This window comes from Gopherus flavomarginatus, chromosome 12, assembly GCF_025201925.1.
Source record: "Gopherus flavomarginatus isolate rGopFla2 chromosome 12, rGopFla2.mat.asm, whole genome shotgun sequence".
Taxonomy (NCBI): Eukaryota; Metazoa; Chordata; order Testudines; family Testudinidae; genus Gopherus; species Gopherus flavomarginatus.
The window spans coordinates 15,763,184-15,789,852 of NC_066628.1; the positions used below are offsets into that span (position 1 = coordinate 15,763,184).

The following is a 26,669-nucleotide window of genomic DNA, read 5'->3' on the forward strand; positions in this document are numbered from 1 at the left end:
AACTGTTAGTTAAATTGGAAAAGATGGGGATGAATATGAAAGTTGTAAGGTGGATAAGGAACTGGTTAAAGGGGAGACTCCAGCGGGTCGTATTGAAGGGTGAACTGTCAGGCTGGAAGGAGGTCACTAGTGGAGTCCCTCAAGGATCGGTTTTGGGACCGATCTTATTTAACCTTTTTATTACTGACCTTGGCACAAAGAGCGGGAATGTGCTAATAAAGTTTGCGAATGACACAAAGATGGGGGGTATTGCTAACACGGAGAAGGACAGGGATACTATTCAGGAAGATCTGGACCACCTTGTAAACTGGAGTAATAGTAATAGGATGAAATACAATAGTGAAAAGTGCAAGGTCATGCACTTAGGGATTAATAATAAGAATTTTAGATATACGTTGGGGACGCATCAGTTGGAAGCGACAGAGGAGGAGAAGGACCTTGGGGTATTGGTTGATAGCAGGATGACTATGAGCAGCCAGTGTGATACGGCTGTTAAAAAAGCAAATGCGATTTTAGGATGCATCAGGTGAGGTATTTTCAGCAAGGATAAGGAGGTGTTAGTACCGTTATATAAGGTGCTGGTGAGACCCCATCTGGAATATTGTGTGCAGTTCTGGTGTCCCATGTTCAAGAAGGATGAATTCAAACTGGAACAGGTCCAGAGACGGGCTACTAGGATGATCTGAGGAATGGAAAACCTGCATTATGAAAGGAGACTTAAAGAGCTTGGCTTGTTTAGCCTGGCCAAAAGAAGGCTGCGGGGGGATATGCTTGCTCTATATAAATATATCAGGGGGGTTAACGTTAGGGAGGGAGAGGAATTATTTAAGTTTAGTACTAATGTAGGCACGAGGACGAATGGGTACAAACTGGATATTAGGAAGTTTAGACTTGAAATTAGACGAAGGTTTCTAACCATTAGGGGAGTGAAGTTCTGGAACAGCCTTTCGAGGGAAGTAGTGGGAGCAAAAGACTTATCTGGCTTTAAGACTAAGCTTGATAAGTATATGGAGGGGATGTTATGATAGGATAGTTTAATTTGGGCAATTGATCTTGGATTATCACCAGATAAGTCTGCTCAATGGTCTGCGGGGAGATGTGGGATGGGATGGGAACTGAGTTACTGCAGAGAATTCCTTCTTGGGTGCTGGCTGGTGAGTCTTGCCCACATGCTCAGGGTTTAGCTGATCGCCATATTTGGGGTCGAGAAGGAATTTTCCTCCAGGGCGGATTGGCAGGGGCCCTGGAGGTTTTTCGCCTTCCCTGCAGCGTGGGGCATGGGTCGCTTGCTGGTGGATTCTCTGCAGCTTGAGGTCTTCAAACCAATTTTGAGGATTTCAATAACTCAGTCCTGGGTTAGGGGTTGTTATAAAAGTGGATGGGTAGGGTTCTGTGGCCTGCCTTGTGCAGGAGGTCAGACTAGATGATCATATTGGCCCCTTCTGACCTATGAGCCTATGAGTCTAATAGGGAAGGCTCGTGTAACAAAAACTGTAACCAAACTGCAATATCCAGTGGGGTGAGAAAAACTGCTTGAACTAGATTTTGCCCAAGTCTAATAAGGTTAGACAGTGTGCTTATTTTTTATTTTCTTTTGGTAACTTCTCTGAATTTTTGTCTATCACTTATATTCTTCCTTTTGTAGTCAAACTTATTTTTATGTTCATCCTTACCAGTGAGTTTGTCTGAAGTGTTTGGTAAAACTGCTCAGGTTACAAAGGCTGGTGCATGGCCACTTTCCCCTGAAGAAGTGGCAAACTAATTAATAAACTTGCATTGCTCAAGAAGGGATTTTGACCAATGCAAGACAGTATATTCCTGAGGTACAAGGGTGGGAGCAGGGCGGGATTTGACTGGTGCCTTTCTCTGTGTGTTTTGTAAGTGGCTATGGGAGCATTTATGCAATCTAGCTGGACATGGGGCTCCACATGCTGCTGGACTGAATGATAACAGCACCTGGAGGTGTTTGATGCTTTTCACTAGCAGAGCACTGTGAGATAAAACCCAACCTAGTGAATTCAGGGGGCACTGCAGTCGCATAGTCCCAGGTTGCAGCCCAGGGATCCTGTCCCACAAACCAACAGATGTTAAGAACCTGCTGTATTTTTGACACTGAAAACTGTCTAGTTTCCTCCTCAGCTATTGTTAATGGATATATTTGTGCTCCGTATAACAGACTTGCTATGGCTACCACATTGAACACTCATCTCTTAGCTGTCACATAGACATTCTGCCACCCAAACTGAGGCATTTGAAGATACTGAAATGATGCCAATGCAAGGCTGATCATATGTTTGACTCCTTCAGCTATAGAACCTCCTGCTGTCAGCCCACTACCCAGATAGATAAAACTATTCACCCATTCAAAGCCATCGGCATGTACACGCACAGCGCCAGGCCATTCATTTCCATTTTATAGGAGACATTCATGACTTTGGTTTTATCATCATAGATTATGTTATTTTTCTCAACGGTTAGTCAGTAGTCCCCCCCAAGTAAGGCAATACCAACTTCATATTCAAGATCTACTCAAGATGAATCTCTAAATAATATACCTCCTACCTGGGCCTCAATCAGTCTGTGACACTCTGTGTCTTGAAGCAAGACCCTGCCCCCCATAGTCACACTGCCATACACTTATGATATATTTTGTACAAAGTAGATCATGTAAGGTAGTAATGGAAAAGTTACAATCTATCAAGTATGATCATTCTTTGTGTATGCATGCGTTATCTTTGTATCTATAGTTATGAATATTAAGTAGGTACCAGTATTTCAGATGTTTGCTACTGGGGTGACATCCACCAGGTATTTACATCTTGTCTGGCCAACAGATTGTGAATGGACTATTCAAATTAATGGCCCATTAGTGAACACTTAACTCTCACAATGGACCATAGAAGAAACCTGTCCAGCCTGAGGGGCCTTCCTGTAAAATTTCTAGCTAAAGTATGGGTGATGGCTGCTATTGTGGAGTCATCAAAGTATGTAAGGGCATGTGACTCGCTCATGTGACCCTGACTCCATCTTATAAAGTGTATTTTTTCACAAACTCGGCTGGGGGCTGTATTTGAAACTATAAAACTCCACCCAGTGGAGGAAGCTATAAAAGAAGGAGGGTGACATCAGGACTTGTTCTCTCTCCCACCACAACTCAACACCTGAAGGAACATCTGGAAAAGAAAGACTCTGAACTGGGGAGGGGGTCCCAGGCTGAAAGGATTTCTAGCCTGCATACTAAAGAACTGTTTGTATGATCTATCATGGTGAGACATTGCTTGATTCAAATCTTGTTCAGTTATTAGAACCCAGACTGTGATTTTATTGGATTTCTAAAACTAACTTTGATCTATACGCTTACTACTTGTAATCACTCAAAATCTATCTTTTGCAGTCAGTAAACTTACTTTTATGTTTATTCTTACTAGTGAGTTTGTCTGAAGTGTTTGGTAAATCTACTCAGGTTGCAAAGGCTGTCCATGTCCACTCCTCTTAAAGAAGTGTCATATCAATTAATACATTTTCATTGTTCGAGACATGATCTTGAGCAGTGCAAAACAGTATATCCCTGAGGTCCAAGGCTGGGAGGATCTGCTTGGTGCCTTTCTCTCTGAAATTTCATGAGTGGCTCTGAGAGCATTCATGCAATCTAGCTGGATGTGGGACTTCACTTGCTGCTGGACTGAGTGATAACAGAAGCTGGAGAGAGGTTTGCTGCTTGTAGTAGAGCATTTTGAGACACACCTCAGGCTGGTGAATTCAGGGGGCACAGCTGTTCCACAGTCTCAGGTTGCACCCCGTCACATCATCCAATAGTTTATTCTAGCATTAAATACTCTAAAGCATACCTGAAAGCATAACTAACAAACGCCTGATTCTACAGAATACCAGTCTGCAATACAACTGTTGACCCTCACATAAATGAATGTATCATGGTGCTGTTCCTCTATGTAGCACACTGGTGAAGCCATATCCACAGCACCGATTGATGCAATAAGTCAAACCTGGGTGTAAATTCTATAAACACAGTGGTACCATCCTTTGGTCACTCTAGTAGTTTTTCAGTAACATTTTTTCTCTCTCTACTACTGTGATGCTTTTAGTAGCATATAATGGAAAGGCTATTTCACCCCAAAGAGGTCTGTCTGGGCTGTAGGGGAAGATGCTCTTTCCATTACTTGCCTAACACTTTACATTTTGTGTGTGTCTACACAGTCAGCTAGGGGTATGATTCCAAGCTCACACAGACATACTCACGGTAGCTCTCTTTGAGGTAGCTGACTCAAAATAGTAATGTAGCTGCTGTAGTACAGGACGTGACATATGTTGACATGGGCTAGGTGTGCCAAAGCTAGGGATAGGGTTCAGGCAGATTTTCATTCAATGAAACTAGTCTGTGCCTCCACTCACTACTGCCCATGATACTACTGCTACACTGCTAATTTTGGAATGCTAGCTCCAGGAACTATGAATCCCACCTCCAGCTCACAGTGGAGACACAACCATAATGGACATTAAGAGTCAATGTGTTAAAGTCTGTAGCCTTCTGTACTTGGGAAGCACTGGAACCAGTTTGAACAGGCTGGATCACACTGGGGGAACCATACGCAGACACACAGGAGAATCTGAGCAGGCCAAGAGAATGCAAATCAGACAGATTCTGTCCCTGGAATTTAAGAGTGAAGCCAAACTAATTTAGCTTCTAGTGAAGTACAAGATTAAGTATGTATGCAGGGCTCATGTAGGAGCTGTCCAAGAAAGGGGAAAAAAACATAGGCAGGAGTTGTAGACCAAGCTGGATGAGCAAGCATCTCAGAGAGGTGATTAAGAAAGAGCAGAAAGCCTACAAGGAGTGGAAGAAGGGTGGGATTAGCAAGGAAAGCTATCTTAGTGAGGTCAGAACATGTAGGGATAAAGTGAGAAAGGCTAAAAGCCAAGTAGAGTTGAACCTTGCAAAGGGAATTAAAATCAATAGTAAAAGGTTCTATAGCCATATAAATAAGAAGAAAACAAAGAAAGAAGAAGTGGGACTGCTACACACTGAGGATGGAAAGGAGGTTAAGGATAACCAAGGCATGGCCCAATATCTAAATAAGTACTTTGCCTCAGTCTTTAATAAGGCTAATGGGGAGCTTAGGGATAATGGAAAGATGACAAACGAGAATGAGGATATGAAGGTGGATATTACCACATCTGAGGTAGAAGTCATACTTGAACAGCTTAATGGGACAAAATCGGAGGGCCCGGACAATCTTCATCCCAGAATATTAAAGGAACTGGCGCATGAAATTGCAAGCCCGTTAGCGAGAATTTTTAATGAATCAGTAAACTCAGGGGTTGTACCGTACCACTGGAGAATTGCTAATGTAGTTCCTATCTATAAGAAAGGGAGAGTGATCCGAGTAACTATAGGCCTGTTAGTTTGACATTTGTAGTATGTAAGGTCTTGGAAAAAATTTTGAAGGAGAAAGTAGTTAAGGACATTGAGGTCAATGGTAATTGGGACAAAGTACAACATGGTTTTACTAAAGGTAGATCGTGCCAAACCAACCTGATCTCCTTCTTTGAGAAGGTGACAGACTATTTAGACAAAGGAAATGCGGTAGACCTAATTTACCTAGATTTCAGTAAGGCATTTGACACAGTTCCACATGCAGAATTATTAGTCAAATTGGAAAAGATGGGCATCAATATGAGAATTGAAAGGTGGCTAAGGAACTGGTTGAAGGGGAGACTACAATGGGTCATACTGAAGGGTGAACTGTCAGGCTGGAAGGAGGTTACTAGTGGAGTTCCTCAAGGATCGGTTCTGGGACCAATCTTATGTAACCTTTTTATTACCGACCTTGGCACAAAAAGCGGGAATGTGCTAATAAAGTTCGCGGATGACACAAAGCTGGGGGGTATTGCTAACACGGAGAAGGACCGGGATATCATACAGGAAGATCTGGACGACCTTGTAAACTGGAATAATAGTAATAGGATGAAATTTAATAGTGAAAAGTGGAAGGTCATGCACTTAGGGATTAATAATAAGAACTTTAGATATACATTGGGGACGCATCAGTTGGGAGCAACAGAGGAGGAGAAGGACCTTGGGGTATTGGTAGATCACAGGATAACTATGAGCCGCCAATGTGATATGGCCGTTAAAAAAGCTAATGCGGTTTTAGGATGCATTAGGCGAGGTATTTCCAGCAAAGATAAGGAGGTGTTAGTACCGTTATATAAGGTGCTGGTGAGACCCCACCTGGAATATTGTGTGCAGTTCTGGTCTCCCATGTTTAAGAAGGATGAATTCAAACTGGAACAGGTTCAGAGACGGGCTACTAGGATGATCCGAGGAATGGAAAACCTGTCATATGAAAGGAGACTCAAAGAGCTTGGGTTGTTTAGTCTAGCCAAAAGAAGGCTGAGGGGGGATATGCTTGCTCTTTATAAATATATCAGAGGGATTAATATTAGGGAGGGAGAGGAATTATTTAAGTTTAGTACCAATGTAGACACAAGAAAGAATGGGTATAAAATAGACACTAGGAAGTTTAGCCTTGAAATTAGATGAAAGTTTCTAACCATTAGAGGAGTGAAGTTCTGGAACAGCCTTCCAAGGGGAGTAGTGGGGGCAAAAGACATATCTGGCTTTAAGATTAAGCTTGATAAGTTTATGGAAGGGAAGGTATAATGGGAGAGCCTAATTTTGGCAATTGATCTTTGATTATCGCCAGATAAGTATGCCCAGTGGTTGGTGATGGGATGTTGGATGGGATGGGATCTGAGTTACTGCAGAGAATTATTTCCTGAGTGCTGGCTGGTGAGTCTTGCCCACATGCTCAGGGTTTAGCTGATCGCCATATTTGGGGTTGGGAAGGAATTTTCCTCCAGGGCAGATTGGCAGAGGCCCTGGAGGTTTTTCGCCTTCCCCTGCAGTGTAGGGCTTGGGTCACTTGCTGGTAGATTCTCTGCAGCTTGAGGTCTTAAGACTACAATTTGAAGACTTCAATAACTCAGACATAGGTTAGGGGTTTGTTATAGAAGTGGATGGGTAGGGTTCTGTGGCCTGCTTTGTGCAGGGGGTCGGACTAGATGATCACATTGGTCCCGTCTGACCCTAGAATCTATGAATCTATAAGTACCAAAGGGTTTTCCTCTGGTTTTCAGTTCATTACATCTCAGCTCAGACCAAGGTCATCGCCTCACTCTGAGTCATTGTTTTCTCCAATTTGGCTCTTTAAAGAGACCTTGACTAGGTAATCAACCAGACAATGGCTGTCTGCTCAAAGTGTAGCTTCAAAAGGGATGGATTCTAGGTGGGTCATTTGCATAATCTTCACCCCCATGAATTTCCTTGAAAATCCACTTGTCATGTATTATCCTCAAAAGTCCTTTGAAGTCCCCAATATCTCCCAGCAATTGGCTTCCTTTTAAAGAAGCTCCACACATCCTACAATAGTACACAAATATTTTGCATTTTTAATACAATGAAATCCAAAGAGATGAAACATAATTCAATCAGGTTTGTCCAGGATGTTACAGGACCTTGTCATATCTGTTACCAGGCCACTCTTGTAATATAGTGTCTGAACCTCTTGCTGCTCTTACTCATCTCCCATCTTCTTCCAGCCTTACTCCCATCTATATAGGGTTGACTGTTCACGTCCGTCTTTTCCGTTCCAGTCTGTCTTGAATGCTATTCTTTCGAAACTCTTCAGCTAATCGTATGACATCCATCCATCTAGTTCTGGGTCTGCCAACCCTTCCCTTACCCTCCATCTCTAAGTTGAACTTCCTGTTTCCTATATAGTCTTCTGATTTTCTTTTCACATGGCCAAACCATCTATTCCTGGACTCTTTCAGCTTTTCTATAACTTTTACCATCTTCACATTTCCCTTACTTCATTCATTCCAAACATAGTCCATCCATGTAACTCCAAGCACTCATCTTTACATTTTCATTTCCATTGTATTCAAGATCTTCTCCTGTGTGTTCCTCAGTGCCCAGAATTCAGAGCCCTCTGAAAGTGCAGGCTTAATTAACATCTTGCAGATCTCACTTTTCAATTTGGTAGGTTTAGTGAAAACACAAATGCTCATATAAATAGGCAGCAAAAGCTTTTACTCCTCTGAATGTTGTAAATATGAATAATTTTATTGAAATTAAGTGTGAATACGGTCTATTAGCTTGAGTGAAAATCTGTCTGCAGGTTTGGGACTATGATGGGTTAGATCACAGAAACCCTCTGGTAGCTGCCACCTGATGTGCCAAGACTACTTCTACCTCTGTCTTCCCCGCCAGCCTGGGACCCTAGCACCCTGTCTTGCTGAGCCAGACATGACCGTCTGCTCCAGCACAGACCCAGGGTCTGAATTATTTGCCCCAAAGATGCAAGTTTACCTGAAAGCAGCTTACAGAAGTGTTCCTGCCTTTAGCACTCAGTTGCCCAACTCCCAATGGAGTCTAAACCCAAATAAATCCATTTTACCCTGTATAAAGCTTATACAAGGTAAACTCATCAATTGTTCACCCTCTATTACACCGATAGAGAGATATGCATGGCCGTTTACCCACCCAGATATGAACACATTCTCTCAGTTAATTAATAAGTGAAAAGTGAGTTTATTAAATACAGACAGTAGGATTTAAATGGTTCCAAATAGTAACGGACAAAACAAAATCACCAAGCAAAATAAAATAAAGCCTGCAAATCTATGTCTAATCAAACTAAATGCAGATAAGCTCACTCTCAGAGATGCTTCAGGAAGTTTTTTTCCTCAGACTGGACACCTTCCAAGCCTGGGCACAATTCTTTCCCTTGGTACAGCTCTTGTTCCAGCTCAGGTGGTAGTTAGGAGATCCTTCATGATGACTCCACTTTTTCCTGTTCCACCCATTTATATATCTTTTGCATAAAGTGGGAATCCTTTGTCCCTCTGGGTTCCCTTCCCTCCTCACAATGGAAAAACACCAGGTTAAAGATGGATTCCAGTTCATGTGCCATTATCACCTCAAGCCTTCATTCCTCCCAGCCTGGCTCACAGGAAGGCTTGCCTACAAATAGAGCCATCTACAGTCAATTGTCCTGGGTAATGGAAGCCATTAAGATTACAAACCACCATTAATGGCCCACGCTTTGCATAATTGCAATAGGCCCTCAGAGTTATATTTCATATTTCTAGTTTCAGATACAAGAGAGATACCTTTATACAAATAGGATGACCACACTCAGTAGACAATAAGCTTTGTAACAATACCTTTTGCATGAAGCATATTCCAGTTACTTGATATTCACCCATTAGCATATTTTTATAAAATCATATAGACTGCAACGTCACAGGGATCATACAGAATGTAGACTAGTTTCAGGTGCTCTATAAGTGGAAGTTTTGTAAGCCTCAGTTGGAGGTCTGAATGCAGACACGCTGTAGGAGTATGTCCATTTAGTCTAAACATTCAAGTGCATGCAGTGTCACGTCTCTAGATCAGACGTGATTCGCAAAAACAGAAATGAAGAAGCCCATTCAGTGGAGACCTCCTCTCTTTCTCTCTGTAGGATTTTTGTAAGGTGAGGGTGATGGTTTGGACTAAGCGACTCTTGGGAGGGTGTTCTTTGCATGTACTGATGGCATGAAGATGACAAAATTAGGCAATGGAACTTTTTTTCCTACACATTCCATTTTTTATCTGAATGTAGAGAAATTCAGAAAAGATTTAGATACAAATATTTTGGGTTATTATAATTCATTCTGAAAACATATTCTAAAGGGTAATTAAACATGTTTCAGACATTAAGCCAATGTCTATTTATATACAATTCTACTGTGAGGAGCTGAATATACCACAGCTCTCTACTGTGAAACTTTCTGATCATCTTGTTCTAGTCACTGTTAGAAACAAGATACTAAGCTAGATATGGCCCTCACCTTGAACTCAGTTCTTATGTTCCCATCACACAGAATGTCAGAATTGAGCAGTTCTCTTCAGCAACATCTGTGACCCACAAAGATCCCAAAGTAGTTTCTGTGTATTAATTTGGATCCATAGACAGGCCCAAAGTGTCCATATAACTCAGTCAATGTCCCACATTAAACTGTTTTAAACAAGGTTCAGAGTTTGGTATGCAGAGACGTCACTCTTCTTAGTACCTTGGCAAACATACCATTAAAAATCCCATTTTATAACCTTTTGTTAAAAATACAGACAAGGCTGCAAAATAGTTAAAGCATTTGAAATGTAAAATATAAAATCGGGCTTTCATTTTAACTTCACTTGTTCCCTTTTTCTTCTGCTGAAGATAGTTTTTTTAAAAAAAAAAAAAAAAAAGAAAAATTCATGTAGGATAGGTCCATCAATGGCTTTTAGTCCAGATGGCCAGAGAGGCAACCCCCTGTTCTGGATGTCTCTAAACCTCTGACTTCCAGAAGCTGAGATTTGACAACAGGGGATGGATCACTCAATAATTGCCTGTTCTGTTCATTTTTCCCTGTGAAGAATCTGGCACTAGCCTCTGTCAGAAACAGGATACTGTGCAAGATGGACCTCTGGTCTGATTGACAAATTTGACCTGGAATGGTCTACCATTTGTTCTTGTGTCCTAACATCATGATAGGTGATTCCCTAGCCAATGGGAGAGGATGAGGAGAAGGGTGTGTTCTAAACCTCACCTCTATCAGAGTTCAGTCTCCGATGTCCCCTGGAGCAAGACACCTCCTTCTGTTTAGAAGGTTCCCAGGTGGGAATCCTCTAACTGCACCTAAGGCATTTTTTAACAAAAAACTGAGGTGGGGAAAGGAAGAAGGAATTAGATAGAGGAGATCACTCAATTTTTATCCCAATGTTCAGGGTAATCACCTGTGATGTGGGAGGGCCATGCTTGAAGTGCCTGATAAAGAGACAGGATTTAAACAGGGGATCTCTCCCCACTCATGTGAGTGCCTTAACCATGGGGATATGGGATATGCTCATGGGGGTCTCTCTCTTGCTCTCCTGTTCAAACCTAAGTTCTCTTGTGGATCTAGTCCTACTGAAAAATAAAGCTATTGGCTCCACTATTTATTATAACTAATTATTGAAAAAAAAATCCATGAGATTTTAATAGGGTAAAGTACAATAAGATAGCTATTTAATATCAGTTGTTTCAACAAATTAGTCAAAAACAACCCCCTGAGAAATCAATAGATAAAGAGATTGTTATAAAATTGACCAGATGCTCAGCTGGTATAAATTGGCCATAGCTCCCCTGAATTCAGTGAGCCAGATTAAACAGATATGGGAAAAGGAGAGAGAAAGAGAAATGTGTGAATGACTTCATGGCCTGGTGCTCAGAGCACTCACTCTGGATGGAGGAGACCCAGGGTCCAGGCCCCTGTGCTCCATTGACTCTTGTACAACTTGTCCCAATGACTTTAATGGAGCCACACTGATTTAAAGCAGCTGAGGTTATCACAATGTGACCATCAGTTACCTGACTTGAGAATGTCTCAAACACAAGTTAGCCACAGTTCTCTGCTCTTGGATTTAAAAAAATATATATATACTTAATTTAAGATCATCAGCACTACTTGAGAAACTTCAATTTCCCCAATGTTTTCCCCAGTGCTATTTTCACCTCCTTGTTTTTCAGGCTGTAGATGATGGGGTTTAACATGGGGATCAAGATGCTGTACTGGATGGAGACTATTTCATCCAGAACCACAGAGGAGACTGAGCTGGGTTTTGTGTACTGGAGAAAACCTGTCACATACAACAAGACAACCACAATCAAGTGGGAGCTGCAGGTGGAGAAGGCTTTACGCCTGCCCTCCGCAGATTGTATCCTCAGGATGGTAGAGATGATGTAAATGTAGGAGATCAGTGTGAGGAGGAAGGAGCTTAACCCAAATATCAAAACAGAAGTAAGAAGCACCACTTGATTTGTGAGGGTGTCAGTGCAGGATAGTTGTAACAGAGGTGGGAGCTCACAGCTGAAATGGTTGATTTGATTGGGCCCACAGAAATGCAACTTGAGGGCAAAAACTGTGTTCAGAAGGGCATGGAGGAAGCCCATGGTCCATGAACCACTTACCAGCTGAACACAGATCCCTTTGCTCATTGTCTGCACGTAATGTAATGGATCACAGATGGCAGCATAGCGGTCATAAGCCATGGCTGAGAGAATGAAAACTTCAGCACCAACCAAGAGGATAAAAAGAAATATCTGGGCAATGCAGCCATTGACAGAAATAGTTTTGTGCTCCGCTAGGAAGTTCATCAGCATATTAGGCACCGTGACTGAGGAATAGCAGATATCAACAAAGGATAAATGGAAGAGAAAGAAGTACATTGGGGTGTTAAGATGGGAGTCAGCTCTTATTACCACCATGATCATTATGTTACTACCCAGAGTGATTAGGTAAATAATTAAAAACATTGAGAAGAGGAAAATCTGCATCTGTGGGTCACTGGAAAGTTTCCGGAGAATAAATTCAGTCACTGTGGTTTGATTTTCCATTGGTATTTATTTGGGAAATCTGTAACCTGTAAGACCAATAAATGAATAAATTTAATATAACACAACATAAGTGAACTAAAATTGCATGTGGACATTATCTGTTCAGTTGGATGAATGCAAAGAGAGCCCTATTCTATCCTGTACAATATATATATTTGAGTAAATTTGAAGACTTTAAAATTTAGAGAAATAGACAGCAATGAACTGGTTGGAATTTGTATGTTGTACAGAGACAAAATATGCCAGATAGGGGCCGAAGTCCTCTTGTGTAACTGCCTCTTTAAGCCCCTAAACTGCAGAATCAGGCCCGACAGGTATTCACAAAATCCCTGCCAAGCTATGACTAAGGGACAGCCTGATGCAGGCCTCGCTTAGGGTCTCCTGTTGAATCTGTTCCACTGTGGTTAAATATTAAAAGTCATTGAAGAAAGGGGACTTGATCTCCTGCATCCAGGATGAGGGCCGTAACAAGCAGACTATAAAGTCCTTTGCTCACTTACTGTTTCTCTCTGGTCTAATAACTCTTTCATCTGTCCCTCTAACATCAGCACAGATACAGCTGTTTTTACTCCAGTTGGGGATCTTGCCCCTTTACTCCAATGGAGCTATGGCTGAGTCACACCCACTTGGGATCTGGCCAATTCTATAAGTACCTCTTTGTCTATTATTATATTTTGCAATTTTTGTACAGCAGTGGTTTTTTTCCTTTTTCATTTGTAGACCCCTAAAAAATTTAAATGGAGGTTTTCACCTCTTTGAAAATCTTAGACATGGTCTACATACCTCCAGACCACAGGTTCAAAATCACTGTTGTAGAGTATTTAATATCTATAGTACATAATTGGATTCATCCCTATTATAATATTTAGGATTTCTATAATACATAAATAAATAAATAAACAAACAAACAAACCCCAGAGACCTAGAAATACTGGTTTAAGACTCAGCATATTGTATAGACTGACAACTCAGCCACATAGAGAGAATACGGGCAACTTAATAATTATTCTGAATGCCATAGAGGGGGCCTACAAAAGCTTAGCTGTATGACAGGCTCCTCCATTGACAAGGTGTATTGTGTGGAAGCAGGTAACCTCAAGTGGATATCATGCAGCTGTCCAGACTATCCAAGGAAACCAGAGATAGTTTTCAACAAAAGAGCGAAAAGAACTCAGTGCAAACCAAGACATGATCTAAAGTTGGATTTTGTCAAAATCAGAACAGAGAGCCTGGAAATAAATGAATGCTCCAATAATGAAAGGAAAGAAAAATCGAGAAAATAATGACTGAACATATACTCAATGGACAACAGCAGAGCTTAATTGCAAGGAGGAATATTTACAGAAATGGAGATTGAAAGTCTGAAAAGGGGGATGAGTCATGCTGACCCACCTGCAAATATTTTGGTAGAAGGAAATGATACAGGATTAACAGAAAACACAAATGGAAGAGAAATTGAGGACAAATATGAGTGTAGCGGCTCCCAAAGAAAATACAGGAAATATGAAGGATGTGTTGATTTATATTATATTACATTTAAAGAGCAGCACAGAGCCTGGAGATGAAATATCAGCTAATGAAAGGATGTGAGAGTTATGAAGAAACAATGTAAAGAGAAGCTCATCACTTAGTGTCATGGACTCGAAAGATTTCCCACAAAGTTCTTAGTATCAAGAGAAGAGTCACTGCAGAGAACCTAGGAGATTTTGATCTGATTAATGTTAAAAGTAGAATAGGAAAACTAGAGAGCCAATAAATGACATGGGAGAGTTTCAGCGCTACTGGAAGAAAATTTGGTCTGAGGATGTACAATATAATCTGACAGCAGACTGGATTAAAAAAGTGAGAAATAATTAGAAAGCCACAGAACAGAGGAATACACAAAGACCAAAGAAAGAAAAAGATGAAGTACTGAGAAGAATAAAAAATGGAAAGCCACCCAGACCAGATGGGATGCATGGATTCTGGCTGAAATGCCTTACAACACAGATTGATTGTTTGCTTGAACAACTTAATAAATGTCTGAAGAACAGATTTCCAAGATGGGTAGTAACAGAAACAACATTCTTTGTACCAAAACAATAAAAGGAGGAGGAGGAAGCGGCCGCAGTAATCTATGAATTATAGACCAAACACGGTTGGTTGACCAACTACATGGAAATTCCTATCAACAAATCTGACAGAGAAGATCTGGATAGAGCTAGCTTGCAATGCAATGCTGCCTCCTGAGCAAAAAGCTCAGTAAACATGAACGGGACAAAAACCAACTCAGGCTTTCCAGGAAGGTCACAGAAAAAGTTAGATGGTCTCATTCTTTGTTTTGTATCTTTAGTGATCCATGAATATGAGACTCTCCACACAAGTAAAGTGTCCAAAGTTCATCCAAAAATCATCTCCTTTCTACAGCAATCTATGCTTAACTAGAACACTTGACTGTACCTAGAAGGGACTCTTCGATGAGATCCAAATTAGAAGAGAAATATTTCAAGAGTATTCCTTAGCACCAGTGCCATTTGTGGTAGCAGTGCTGCCGCTGACATGGATGCTTGTTGAGATAAATTGTGATTGTCATATCAGCAAAGATCCATAACCAGTTAATTTGTTAGACATGAGCAAACTGAAACTACAGAAAAAGTCACAAAAAGGAGCTATAGAGATTGATGATGTGTGGGAAAGCTTGTTGAAGATATAAAGCTACAGGTTGGGTTTGCTAAGTGTGTGTCAGCATCTGTAAAGATGGCCAGACTGGAAGAATCTGATGACATACAAGTTACAATGAAGGAACTATCCATGATATCTCTGCCTGACCCGTACAGATATCCTGGAATGAGGTAAACTCTCAGAGATACTACATAAGAAACTGAATGAAAAAGTGAAGAAAGAATATTACAGATGTATAGGAACTACTCTATGGACAAAACTTAAGTCTAAGAATTTGATCTGAGCCATTAATGTATGGGGGATTCCAGTTGTACAGAATAGTGCTGGAGTGATCAAGTGGAATCAAGATGAGATTAAAAAAATTGACATCCAAAGAAGACAACTGCTGGTGATGTCTAGTGTATTGCATAGCAATCAAGAATTGACAGAACAAACCTCCCACAATGTGATGAAGGAAAACTCTGCTATCTGTGGAAGAAGCTATTGATAATGAAGACTATGACATCAACATATGAGGAGTCAACCTGAGTAAAGATCATCCAGTTACAATAAGAAGCCATGACTGATCTGCATCCAAACCCATGAAAGCATGAAAGAAAAGAGAAAGCAAATTGCTGAAATATGAATAAACAAACAAACAAACAAACAAACAAATAAATAAATAAAAGACTTGAAAGATTTACAGTGAAAGCAATCCATTGACAGTGGTCAATAGAGATCGAACCTATTAGTGACAGAAGATTATTAAATTAATGGCTTGCAGAAGGATCTCTCATATAGAGAGACAGAGCCTCATTATGAGGGGACAACGAAAGTCGTTAAGGCTTTATTATGTAAGAAGTAAAATGGACTGACAGAATTATTCTGCAAGCCACAGAATGTGTTGTAAAAAGGAAAAGGTGGTGGAGCATGTGTCGAGCAACTGCTGGAGACTATCTGAGAGAGTATATATGAACAGACACAGTGAGGTTGCCAAGTGTCTACTGGAGACTCTGTACAAATTTATGCTTGCCACAAACAATGTGCTATTACGAACACCAAAGTGGAAGCGCTCTAGAGAATGAAGAGGGTAAGATTTATAGTATCTGGCAATTGTCACAGACCAAATAGTGTGGTCAAAGAGGCCACACATAGTTGTAGATAAGACAGCAAACAAGCCCAAGTTAATTGATGTTGCCTCACCATTAGACAGAAACATAAAAAAGAAACAAGGAGAGAAGATGGGGAAGTATGAAGAACTCTGCCTTGAAGGGGAGCAGTTATGGCAAACTAGAACATAGACAACCCCAGCAGGGCATGAACAAGCAGCTCAAGAACATTACATCATGGCTAGTGATCTCCAGAAGACAACGTTCTTAGGCACTGTGATAACGTGAAGGAAAGTCAAAGGAGCCTGAATGAATTTGAGCACCTGAAATGCAGGAATTCTGTAAAGGGTTAACAAGACTCCTGACTACCCAAACCTACAGAGTATCAGAGGGATAGCCGTGTTAGTCTGGATCTGTAAAAGCAGCAAAGAATCCTGTGGCACCTTATAGACTAACAGACGTTTTGGAGCATGAGCTTTCGTGGGTGAATACCCACTTCCTCAGATGCATGTCATCTGAGGAAGTGGGTATTCACCCACGAAAGCTCATGCTCCAAAACGTCTGTTAGTCTATAAGGTGCCACAGGATTCCAAACCTACAGAGTCAGTTCAGCCAGGATTTATTGGTGACACGTGGGGATACATTTTAAACAACAGCTTTTTTCTTTTAAAGCTTAAAGATTTAGTATGTTGTGAAAGCTATTTCTTTCTTCTTTTCTAAAACCCACCTAATGTGATACTGAGAGAAATTAATAATGTTCATAATAAAGGAATGTGCCCAGAAATCTCTCTAGGCATGCTGACATAATTTGAAAAAGGGTCTGATTGAAAATTAATGGGACTTTGCATCTAAAAATCTGTAAAGTTCCTTTGAAAGTCTGATCTAATGGGGCTTTTGACTTAGTGTTCTGCAAGTCTGAATATCCTGCTGCTCATACATAAGAAAATCTGTCCTGCCCTCTTGGAAGTGAGTGGCTATTTTGACATTGATTTTTATTGGAAATGGAAATGGAGACAGTGTTCTTTGCCACAATAAATCAATAGTTAAACCCAAATGTCTGCCAGGGAGCAACTGAATCAATTCCCCATTATCGGCTCATCAGACTAATGCCCAAGCAAAGGAATCTTGCACTAGAACCTGAATGTCACAGGCAGATTCTGTGCAAAGTGAACTCCAAAGCTTAAGGGCCATATCCAGAGAATCTCCTGCCCCCAATCTCACCACCCCCTAACAAACACACGCTATTGCTAACATGCACCAACTGATCTCATTTGTCTCAGTGCTGTTGCAAGCAAGTAGGGTGACCAGATGTCACGATTTTATAGAGACAGTCCCAATTTTTGGGTCCTATTACCCCCCACCCCCTGTCCTGATTTTTCACACTTGCTGTCTGGTCACTCTTTAAGCAAGGGGGAAAACTGGGTGATCATATTGTAGCTAGGTTGCCAGCCGCGACCTCTGTGTTGTAACAAACTGTGTGAGCAGAAGTCAATGGGACTCTGCAGAAAGACCCACCCCTAGATAAGTGGAGCAGAATTTAGGACCTTTTAAATTGAAATATTAAAATGAATAAGAATATGAATTAACTCACTTGCCTTTTAAACAGAGATTATAGATATGGAGAGATCACTCTGACTTGTGATTTTCTCTGTTTTCTTAGTCAAATCAATAAGTAGGTAGGCAGACTATCTAGTCTATCTGCATCCAGAATAGAGCATCTCAAGACATCCAATAGGTCTATGGATGTGATCCTTGGACCCTTTATCCGGAGCAGTGAAACCACTCAAGGTGTGTAGGGTTATCTGTGGTAGTGGAACAAAGAGCCTTTCCTGAGCTACCTCTAAGATTAAAGCTGATTTCTTGAGAAAGGTTTAAATGCTGTTTTGTTCCCCTTGGGACAAGATCCCTGAAGTTCACTTTCTGTAACAAGCTACCAGTAACACTGGGCTGGGTCAGCACTCAAGCAATGCTCTGTAGTGCCAACAAATGAGAGCAATGAGACTATTCACGTAGCTGAAGATGCATAACTTAGATAGATGCCGTCTCCCCCTCTGCTCCCCCACCCAGTGTAGATCAGGCTTTAGGCACTGAACTCCCTGGCAGTGGTGGGACTTAGCACTTCTTGGCTTAGCATCTCCAACTAGCTAGTTTAGGAGGCTCTGCGCCTACCATGCTGGCTTTTGTGGATCCCCTTCTTAGGTATCTCTCTCTCCCACCCATCATTGTGTAGGCAGTTGTGAGGGGCAAGCTCAGGCTTTGTGAAGGGCAATGATTTTCCCAAGTGCCTAAAATTACTGCGAAACTCAGCAACCCAATGTCTAAGTTCTTCATGAATCGAGCCCTGTGAATCTATCCAGAAGAGCAGGAATCATGATGGATCAGGCCCTTAACATTTACTGTTTAAGCTTGGGAGTTGTTATTTTGCAATAAGCAGAGCAGCTGGTTAAGAGGCAGATTTCCTAAGGTTAGAAGTTTCCCTCTCAGACCAATCGAGCACACATCCTGTTTCTGGATCCCCAGCTCCTCCCATTTCACCCCAGTTACATATGATCCGGGAGGCCCTGTGAGCTCAAGACCCTTGTCCAATTGTCCTCTCTTCCCCCCTTCTCATCAGCCTGACCCTCTGTTACCTTTTTTCCCCTCTGAGGTCTAAAGTTTAACTCTACTAACTTGATTTTCTTTAATTTCTAAGAATATATATATGTATAATTAACTTTTCCTAGCCAAAGAAATCTCATCTTCTCGTGCAAGGCATAAATCAGGTTCACTTTTGGCAATGGATCTCCGACTCAGTGAACCAAGTGGAAGAGCAGAATTGGGGTGTTCTCATAGGCAAATAGAGGTCTCTTTAATGAGATAACTGAGGTGGATGAGAGGGAGAGAGAGAGCTGCAAGACAGATGGCAGAATCCATATCCCACTCCCTGACATCCTGAATGAAGAGGTCATGTAAGAGATTCCAACTTGTCATACACCATCACACAGATCAGTGGATCCTTGTTTCCCCTCTACTCATTTTCATTCAAACAAAATTAAGTTATAAAGAAGAAAATGCTGCATTTTCTCATCTCATCCTTCTTCCACCTTCCTAATGCTGGGTTATACAACACCTACCACCCAGGCAGTTTGTGAGTAGCAATGAGTTAAGCTGCATGGATCGCTCTGAAGATGAAAAGATCCAGGGCTCCAATCCTGTGAAAGTGAAGTCCATGGGAGTGTTACTATTTAGTATGGTTGGGAACGGATGTCAAAGGCATAAAGTGGCAGGCAAGTGCCCAAATCCCTGATAAGTAAATGGGATTTGGGCACTAAATCCCCATTTACAGCTTTGAAAATATCTCCCACCAGGTTTTCTTTAGTTAAGCTTTAGACCACTTTTCTGTTTGAAGCTCAGATCTTCTGAGTGTTATTTATGGACCACACTGCGATACCTAACTCCCAGTGAACAGTGTTTTGCACTGTTTATTTCAGTGTAGCTACTGGCGGAATAAGGTATTACTTTGCTAGCAAGATCCTTGCAGAATCTGTTAAATATTTAATAGTGGTGGCAGTTAGGGGGCTCTTGCACTGTATTTTGTGTATGTTTTGGCCAAGATTGTCAAACGTGACTGGTGATTTCAGATGCTGAACTTGAGATGCCTGTAAGGGCACTCTCACAGAGTCGCAATATTTAACATACTTATCTGGCCCCCACTGCTGAGTATGGAAAAAATTCCCAAGATAGGTAGATTGATAGATAATTTTTGTATGATACATATACATACATGTTGGTTTGTCAATTCTCACAAGAGTCTACTTGCACTGTGCTGAATCACAATATTTCTGTGGACTGGCAAACAGAAGCGTCTGCAAGATTCCTCTGTGGTTTTTTTTCTAGTGTGCGAAGGGAAGAAAATAAGAAAGGAAATTTATGCCCCAATGAGAGCAAGAGATATGGGGCCATGTTGCAATCTTATTTACACCATTGGTAAACACAGAGTAACTTTACTGAAGCTGATGATGTTACTCCAGGTTTGCACAAGCTTAACTGGAAGTTAGAATCTGGTCTGTTATTCCTAATGGTAAGTTCTTATTGCATATTAATCTCCAAATCATTTTTCTAGTGCTGTTTGAGATGATAACACTTCACAACCTTGCTTCCATCCACCCACTGAATATTAAATAAATGAGCCATTATGTCTCATCATTTTCACTTTCTAGCCTCAGTGCTAGAATAGCCTGAATATGTTCCACTGTAATCTGATTGTTCATTGTAAGTAAGAATACAAAATGGTTAACACAACTGATACAAACTTCATACTCAGGTCAAACAAGGCTAACATCTATAGAGATGGCTGAATAATTTAGAGTAAGTGACACATATAGTGATTTCTTCCAAGAAGAACTACACAATGTTCACAAATGGACTCATTCAGAATTTCAATAAATATTTGACCACAGGTGGCTCAAAAGCAACCTGGGTTTATTACATTTTTATTCGTTGTGGGGACTTTTTTTCTAAAGTGCTTCAGTGGCTGAGGAGTCTAACCTTGGAATAATGAGATCCAAGGACAAGAAGCTCAAATTCAAATTAATATTTTGGCATATCTTTTTAACAGTGATTGTGATTAACCATCAGAACCAACTCAGACTGGGTGCCTTCCTGGAGGATAGGATTTAGTCAGACATAAGTTATTAGACTCAATTTAGGGGCAACTCGGTGAAATTTTACTGCCCCTGTTACACAGAAGATCAGAATAGATGATCTAATGATCCTTTCTGGGCTTCAAATTCGATGAATCTAGGTGCCATAGAAAATTAATGGGATTTAAGCGTCCGAGTTATTTGGGCACATTTGACTTATCTCTGTCTCTATTCTAATCTATCTAAATCTGTGTCACTGACCACATGGCAGAGAAAAGAGAAAAGCGTTTTACCCCTGCAGCTACCTCTAGGCAAATGCCAGCAAACCCAGGGTCAGCCAGCCAGCCTGAGGCAACCTATGCCTCTTAGTTGAGCTAATCAGGAGCTGTTCTATAGCAACACCATAGAATATATTTCCCTGAATCAATTACAACATCCCAAGGGGAGTGGCTTTTGACCAATGGTCTGTTTAAAAAAATGCAGCTCTTTAAACGAAGGAATGAAAAGTCAAACATTGTAAATAACACAAAATTTTGTAGTAATATACCAGCCTTTACCTTGCTTTTTAAATCTTTCCTGAAAGAAAAACTGCTGCAAAAAAACCCTTTAAATTTACACACTTTATACAAAGCACACACACAGGCTAACTTAAAAGAAAAACTAGCTTATGTAAAACAGTTGATACTTATACCAGAGATTAGAAGGCTTTTCCCCCACCCACGACACTTTTTCTTCTTCTTTTTTTAAATCAAAACACAGTTAAATCAAGTAACATTTTAACACACTTTTAAAACTCCAATCAAAAGAACATATCTTTAGATAGCTTTATTTACCATATTTATATAAATTTAGCAAACATCCTTATTTGTTTTCAGTTTTATACCAGAAGTTATGTTATCTTTTTTTACGTTCTGACTTTACCCTTGGTCTTTAAAAATGGAAGAAAGACCCCCATGAAAGTTATGGCTATTCTTTATATCAATTTCTCTTATTCCATCTACTTAAAGTAATGCATTTTTACAGACTTTCCATTTATTGGAAATTAGCACCCAGCTTTAGCTGCAAGGAGTCCTTTAGCTGGAAGAAGGCCTTTTAATTTAAACTTTGTAACATTGCTTTATAGGATGTCCTTTGTAAAGTTTGAAGATTTTAGAGTGAATGTAATGTTCCCACCATTTACAATACAAGCTTAAAAATACAGAAGCCAGGTGGTTTGAGCAATTGCATGAAGGAGTAAAATGCTACCCCCTCTCACCCTTGTTATTTGAAGCAGTTAACTTCTGCAACAAAATATTGTTTTATTTAGAAATAAAGTTATGTTCGCATGCTTTTCTATTGCATCTAAACATGACGCTAGGCAAGTGACATTTTGCAACAAAGAGAAACTCTTGTGTCATGAAGCTTTTCTAATTGTACGAAAGAGTAAGGTAAAGACAGCCCCCGCTCACCCCTGTTATCTGAAGAAACATACCCCCTGCCCCCTTTTAAAAAAAATGGTTATATTTTTCAGGGAAAGATTTTTTAATCACAGGATTACAATTAAATAAAGTGATTAAAAGCTATACTATCACAAATTTTACAAATAACGTATGCATGTTTTTACATTTTAAAAAGATGCAATGTATTCAACTTCCATAACTAGTTAACTATCACTGAATATCAGTGTTGGAAGGGACCTCAGGAGGTCATCTAGTCCAACCCTCTGCTCAAAGCAGGATCAATCCCCAAACAGATTTTTGCCCCATTTCTCTCAGTGGCCTCCTCAAGGATTAAATTCACAACCCTGTGTTTAGCAGGCCAATGCTCAAACAACTGAGCTATCCCTCCCCCGTATCTCTGGGGTACAGCTTAAAGAAAGATTTTAGTATTTTTTTGTTGAAATGCCTTGCATAGTATGACCCCCCCCCATAAAAATAGCTTACAGGAATGTAAACTGTGAAAAAAATATGTTCCCAGGGAAGAGCAATATTATATAAAACCCACATGTAAAGAAGTGTTCTACAATAATAGAATAAAACATAAACAGACATGTTATAGCTTTTGAAATGTTGAATGGAGCTCTTTCAAAAATAGTATTACCTTCTTTTCAGAGTTTTGCCTAAACAAATTGACCAGAATACAAAAGACAACCCAACAAAAACTGCTTTGCCTTAAAATGTTAAGAAATCCATGGTACAGTTTAGACAAACAAACAAAAAAAAATTGATAGGCTTTACAATTGTGTGTATGTATATATATATATAAATAAATAAATAAAAGACAAAAGCCACAGCTCAAATTAAACTCAAGTTGGGTCTTGAGCTAACATTGCAGTTAGGGGTATGTCTGCACTGCAATCGCGTGATGTTACTGCAGCTCTTGCAGATACACCCAAGTAAGTTCTAATCTAGCTAGCTCAGGTACCGGAGCAATGGAGCTGCAGCAGCTTGTGCTTCAGCCTGGGCTGTAGCAGCTCACTCGGAATCCTGTGAATTTTGTTACATGGCTAATCTCAGCTGAAGCATGTGCTGCCGCAGCTTTAATGCTCCAGTACTTGGTAGCTAGAATAAAGCTTGCTGGTCCTGTCTACACCAGCTGAAATCACACCCCATGATTGCAGGGTAGACTGACCCAAAAACAAGCCTGTAAATTTAACCCCAAATGTGCAAACTTAATGAGACAGGTATGAAAAAATGAGGAGAATGGCTTAAAAATCATGAGATCTTAATTTACACATTTACTGGCATTTTTTTTTCTCAGAGCCTCTTTCACCTCTTTGTTTTTCAGGCTGTATATGAAGGGATTGGCCACAGGAGTCAGAATTGCTTAGAAGAGAGAGAACACTTTGTTGAGGTCTCTGAGTGTGTTGGTTTTTGGTAGCAAATACACAATGATCAGGGTCCCATAGAAAATTGTCACCACAATGAGGTGAGAGGAGCAGGTGGAAAATACTTTTTGCCTTCCGGTGGTGAAAGGGATTCGCAGGATGATGGAGATGATACACAGGTAGGATGTCTCAGTTAAAGCAAACGGGGGCACGGTGAATAAAGAAGATAGAATGGTAAGTAAAAACTCCACCTGGTAGATGTTGTTGCGGTAGAGATTTATTATTTGTATAGATTCACAGAAGAAATGATCAATTTCATTGAAGCTGCAGAAAGTTAATTGTAACATCATACCAGTTACTATGGAACTAGCTAGCAACGCACTTATCCAAGACCCAGCTGCTAGCTGGAGGCAGAAACTGCCATTCATAAAGGTTGCATAAGGCAGTGGTTTGCATATCGCTAGGTACCTGTCATAAGACTTCTCTGCTAGGAGATAACACTCGGTGCCTGCAAAGAAGCCAACAAAGTAACATTGTGTGATGTAGCCACCAACAGAAATGGTCTTGTCCCCAGTCAGGAAACTGGCCAGCATCCTGGACAGGATGGTTGAGGTGTAGCAGATCTCCAAGCAAGACAAGTTCCCCAGGAAGAAGTACATGGGGGTGTGAAGGTGCTGATCAGTCACAACTAGAACAACAATGAAGATGTTCCCAGCCATGGTCACAATGTAAATCACAAAGAACACCGGAAAGAGAAGAATCTCCAGTTTGGGGACAGTCCCAAATCCTAGGAGGATGAACTCTGTGAGGGAGGTTTGATTTCCCTGTTCTGCGTCTGCCATGATGGAAATGAACCAAACTCTACAAGAGAACAAGAATGGCATTTATTAAATATCAATATCACAATATCAATTTAAATGCATTAATGTTTAAATGTTCCCTCTCCTTCAGGTCACCTGCCCAAATACTGGGCTGAGCACACAGGCGGGGGGCTTGGAGTCATATAATGGAGGCTTATAACATCTGAGATTGAATGAGAGAAACTGACATGAAAAGATGCTGCTAAAGCAAGCTCAGATTTGTGTAAAATCATATTTTTTTCTGATTGGGAACATAATAAGCCTTGCTCCCTTCATTCTGCTCCCAAGAGCTGACACTAGTGGTGTGCAGTGGGAAATCCCAGTCACCGGGAGAAGTCTGACAAATGAAGGATTCCCTGAATTCTCACAGCCTCCTTTGGGCTGGTAAAACACCCCACAATTTTGCTGGCTGTGAATCAGCTTGGCCTGGACTACAGAAGCTTCCATTGTTCCCGACAGAAATCAACTCACCATGAGTGAGGTGGTGCCAGTCCAAATCCTCACCTCCTATGCCTTTTTAAGTGGTCATCATTTGATTTCATTTGTGCTCTACCATGCAGATCACTTTTTAGGCTGCTTTGTGATCATTGCATATTAACTTTTAAATTTCTCTGCAAACGGATATTGTTGATACAAACTGCTTAGTGACACTCTGAAAATTAAATGATCTTCTCAGTATTGATTACAGAGGCTCTGAATACAGAGATGAGGCAGTGACCTCTGGATTACGGTCTAGAGTGTGAGGGGTTTAGGGACCTGAAATTGCGAATTTGGGTGAGGGCATCTCAAAGAGTTTTCCTCTGCCTAGAGCACCACATCGTGGATTCTGCGGGCCTGATTTTAGTGGAAATCAGGCAACTGGAAGCATCTCACCTCCCCATCATTATTGCAGTCATCAGCCAAGAGATGGCCCTAGAGCCATTTATAGAGGAAGTTCCCAGTCTCTTTATATGGCCAAGCACTCACTGAGGATAATTAAAACCTATTACTGGGGATAATCTGGATAAGAGATAATACTGCAATACATAAACTGGGATTCTAGTTGAAGCCCACACCTTGGCTAGAGAACTTAAAAGGATGCTGATTGAAAATTTGCTGATGGAAATGTTGATTTATCAAAATCAAAACTTTCTACTGGGATGTGACATTTAGTTTTACAAATACATCAAAATGTTAAAATAAATTAAAAAGAAATAAAACACTATACAATAATAAAAAATAGAAAAAATATAAAAAGTAAAATTATAATAAACACTATAAAATAAAAATAAAACTATAAAATATAAAAATAAAATATAAAATGGAAAAATATATTAAAAAGAAAAAAATAAACAAATATTTTAGAAAATGGAAAATTTGAAAAATTAAAAATTAAAAAAATAGCATTTAAAAGTAAACAAAATAGAAAGCGTAAAAAAAGAAAAAGTCATTATTGAAGTGAAATATGCTAGGAGAGAGTTGAGGATCAGTTAGTCTCTGATTATGTGAACAAGAACTATCTTGGCAAACATCTGAGAGAGAGGATGCTTGGTGCCATCTCAGAGGCCTAGCCCATCCCATCCAAGATCCCATCTCCAGCTGTGACCGTTCCTGATGCTTCAGAGGAAGAAGACCAAAAAAATCCTTCAAAACAAAACCCCTCCCAGAATACATTCCCAGAGCATGTAAACCCTGAAGCATGAGCTTTAGGAACCTAAAAGACATAAACCAAAAGTGAAGCCCAGGGCTGCTAAGCCGTGCCCCCCAACATCTCAAGAAATGCAATCATACAGTTGCACTCATAAATGTATCCATCTCTCTCTAAAAATAATTAAATTGTGTATCCCTACAGCTCCTTTTGGAAGATTTTTCCAGAATCTCACCCCTTTGCTGGTGAGAAATCTTATTCTAATACCCAGCTTGCATTTGCTCATGGCCAGTTATATAAATTTGTTTTTATCCATCAAGGAGAGGGAATTAGGAAGAGGAGCTCCACCATAACTTTTATCCCAGTGGTTATGCTGCTCATCTTGGATATGGGAGACCCCTACTTCAAGTGTCTGATGAGCAGAAATGATTGAAATTGCTAGGATTTTTCAATAAAGAGAAATGAATGTGCATGGAAAACATTCTCTAGTCACAGGGACATACTTTTTTAAAAGAGCCCA

The 26,669-nt window shown here is 40.4% G+C and overlaps 1 protein-coding gene and 1 pseudogene across 1 annotated transcript; both read right to left on the reverse strand.

The window, feature by feature from the left end:
- Nucleotides 1–11,552: 11,552 nt before the first annotated feature.
- Nucleotides 11,553–12,485, reverse strand: LOC127032846 (olfactory receptor 5V1-like). Its single transcript, XM_050920448.1, has one exon. The coding sequence runs from the start codon at nucleotides 12,483–12,485 to the stop codon at nucleotides 11,553–11,555; it is 933 nt and encodes a 310-aa protein (XP_050776405.1).
- Nucleotides 12,486–23,559: 11,074 nt separating this feature from the next.
- LOC127033190 (olfactory receptor 10A7-like) lies at nucleotides 23,560–24,504 on the reverse strand (annotated as a pseudogene).
- Nucleotides 24,505–26,669: the final 2,165 nt, after the last annotated feature.

Coding starts and splice junctions, on each gene's coding strand:
- LOC127032846 (XM_050920448.1), bottom strand. CDS start 12,485: ATGGAAAATCAAACCACAGTGACTGAATTTATTCTCCGGAAACTTTCC.